Below are 669 nucleotides of genomic sequence, written 5' to 3' on the forward strand. Positions count from 1 at the left end.
TTTGTGCGCAAACAGGTGCTCCGCGCTCCCAGACAACTGTTGCCGTTTGTGCGCATTGGAAACACTTTCTAATCCCCCCCAAGAAACACGCTAAAAAGTAACAAAAAAATCTTACCTGTGTTCATCTGTGAGTAGTGGTTAATAGATTCCGTACTGGTGAATATATTCATAGACGTCGGGATGTCCTCTTCTGGATAGAGACCGTCAGGGATCGTGTTTATTAAACTGCTCATGGTAAGAGGGAGCTTGTCCGCTAGTTTCCCTGTCATAGCAGTTATATTCAGTCCGACATAAATGACGGAGTATCCAAGCAGCCACACACACACTCTTACACACACACGCACACACGGAAAAAAAAGCGAGTGTTTCTCAAATTGGGTTAAAAAAAAAAAAAGCAAAACACGCGCACAGGTGTGGATGGAGCGTAAAAGACGCGCGGTGCGGTGCGGAGCTTGAGCGGAGCGGGGATGGATCCTGTTGCCTTGTGTAGCTCCAAAGTATCCCGCGGTGAGAGAGAGCGAGCGAGCCGGTATCTCCTCCGGTGCGATCACGTTATTAATCTGATCACTGTGGAAGCTTCTGATGGCTTCTGCTTGTGAGGGAATCTGAAGTCTTGTGAATCAATGAGGAGGAGGTGGCGGTGTTGGTTGCACAAGAGCGGCTCTACTT

The 669-nt window shown here is 48.4% G+C and overlaps 1 protein-coding gene across 1 annotated transcript in view; it reads right to left on the reverse strand.

Moving 5' to 3' along the window:
- The window catches only part of egr3 (early growth response 3), a 6,163-nt gene extending 5,494 nt beyond the window's left edge, over positions 1-669 (reverse strand). Inside the window, exon 1 of the mRNA XM_076150779.1 lies at positions 116-669. Coding sequence (XP_076006894.1) covers positions 116-269 — 154 coding nt within the window. The 5' untranslated portion in view covers positions 270-669. The remainder of the gene's footprint in view (positions 1-115) is intronic.

Source organism: Genypterus blacodes, unplaced genomic scaffold (genome assembly GCF_046128005.1).
Source record: "Genypterus blacodes isolate CSIRO-AG114 ecotype Tasmania unplaced genomic scaffold, CSIRO-AGI_Gbla_v1 ptg000053l_1, whole genome shotgun sequence".
Classification (NCBI taxonomy): Eukaryota; Metazoa; Chordata; class Actinopteri; order Ophidiiformes; family Ophidiidae; genus Genypterus; species Genypterus blacodes.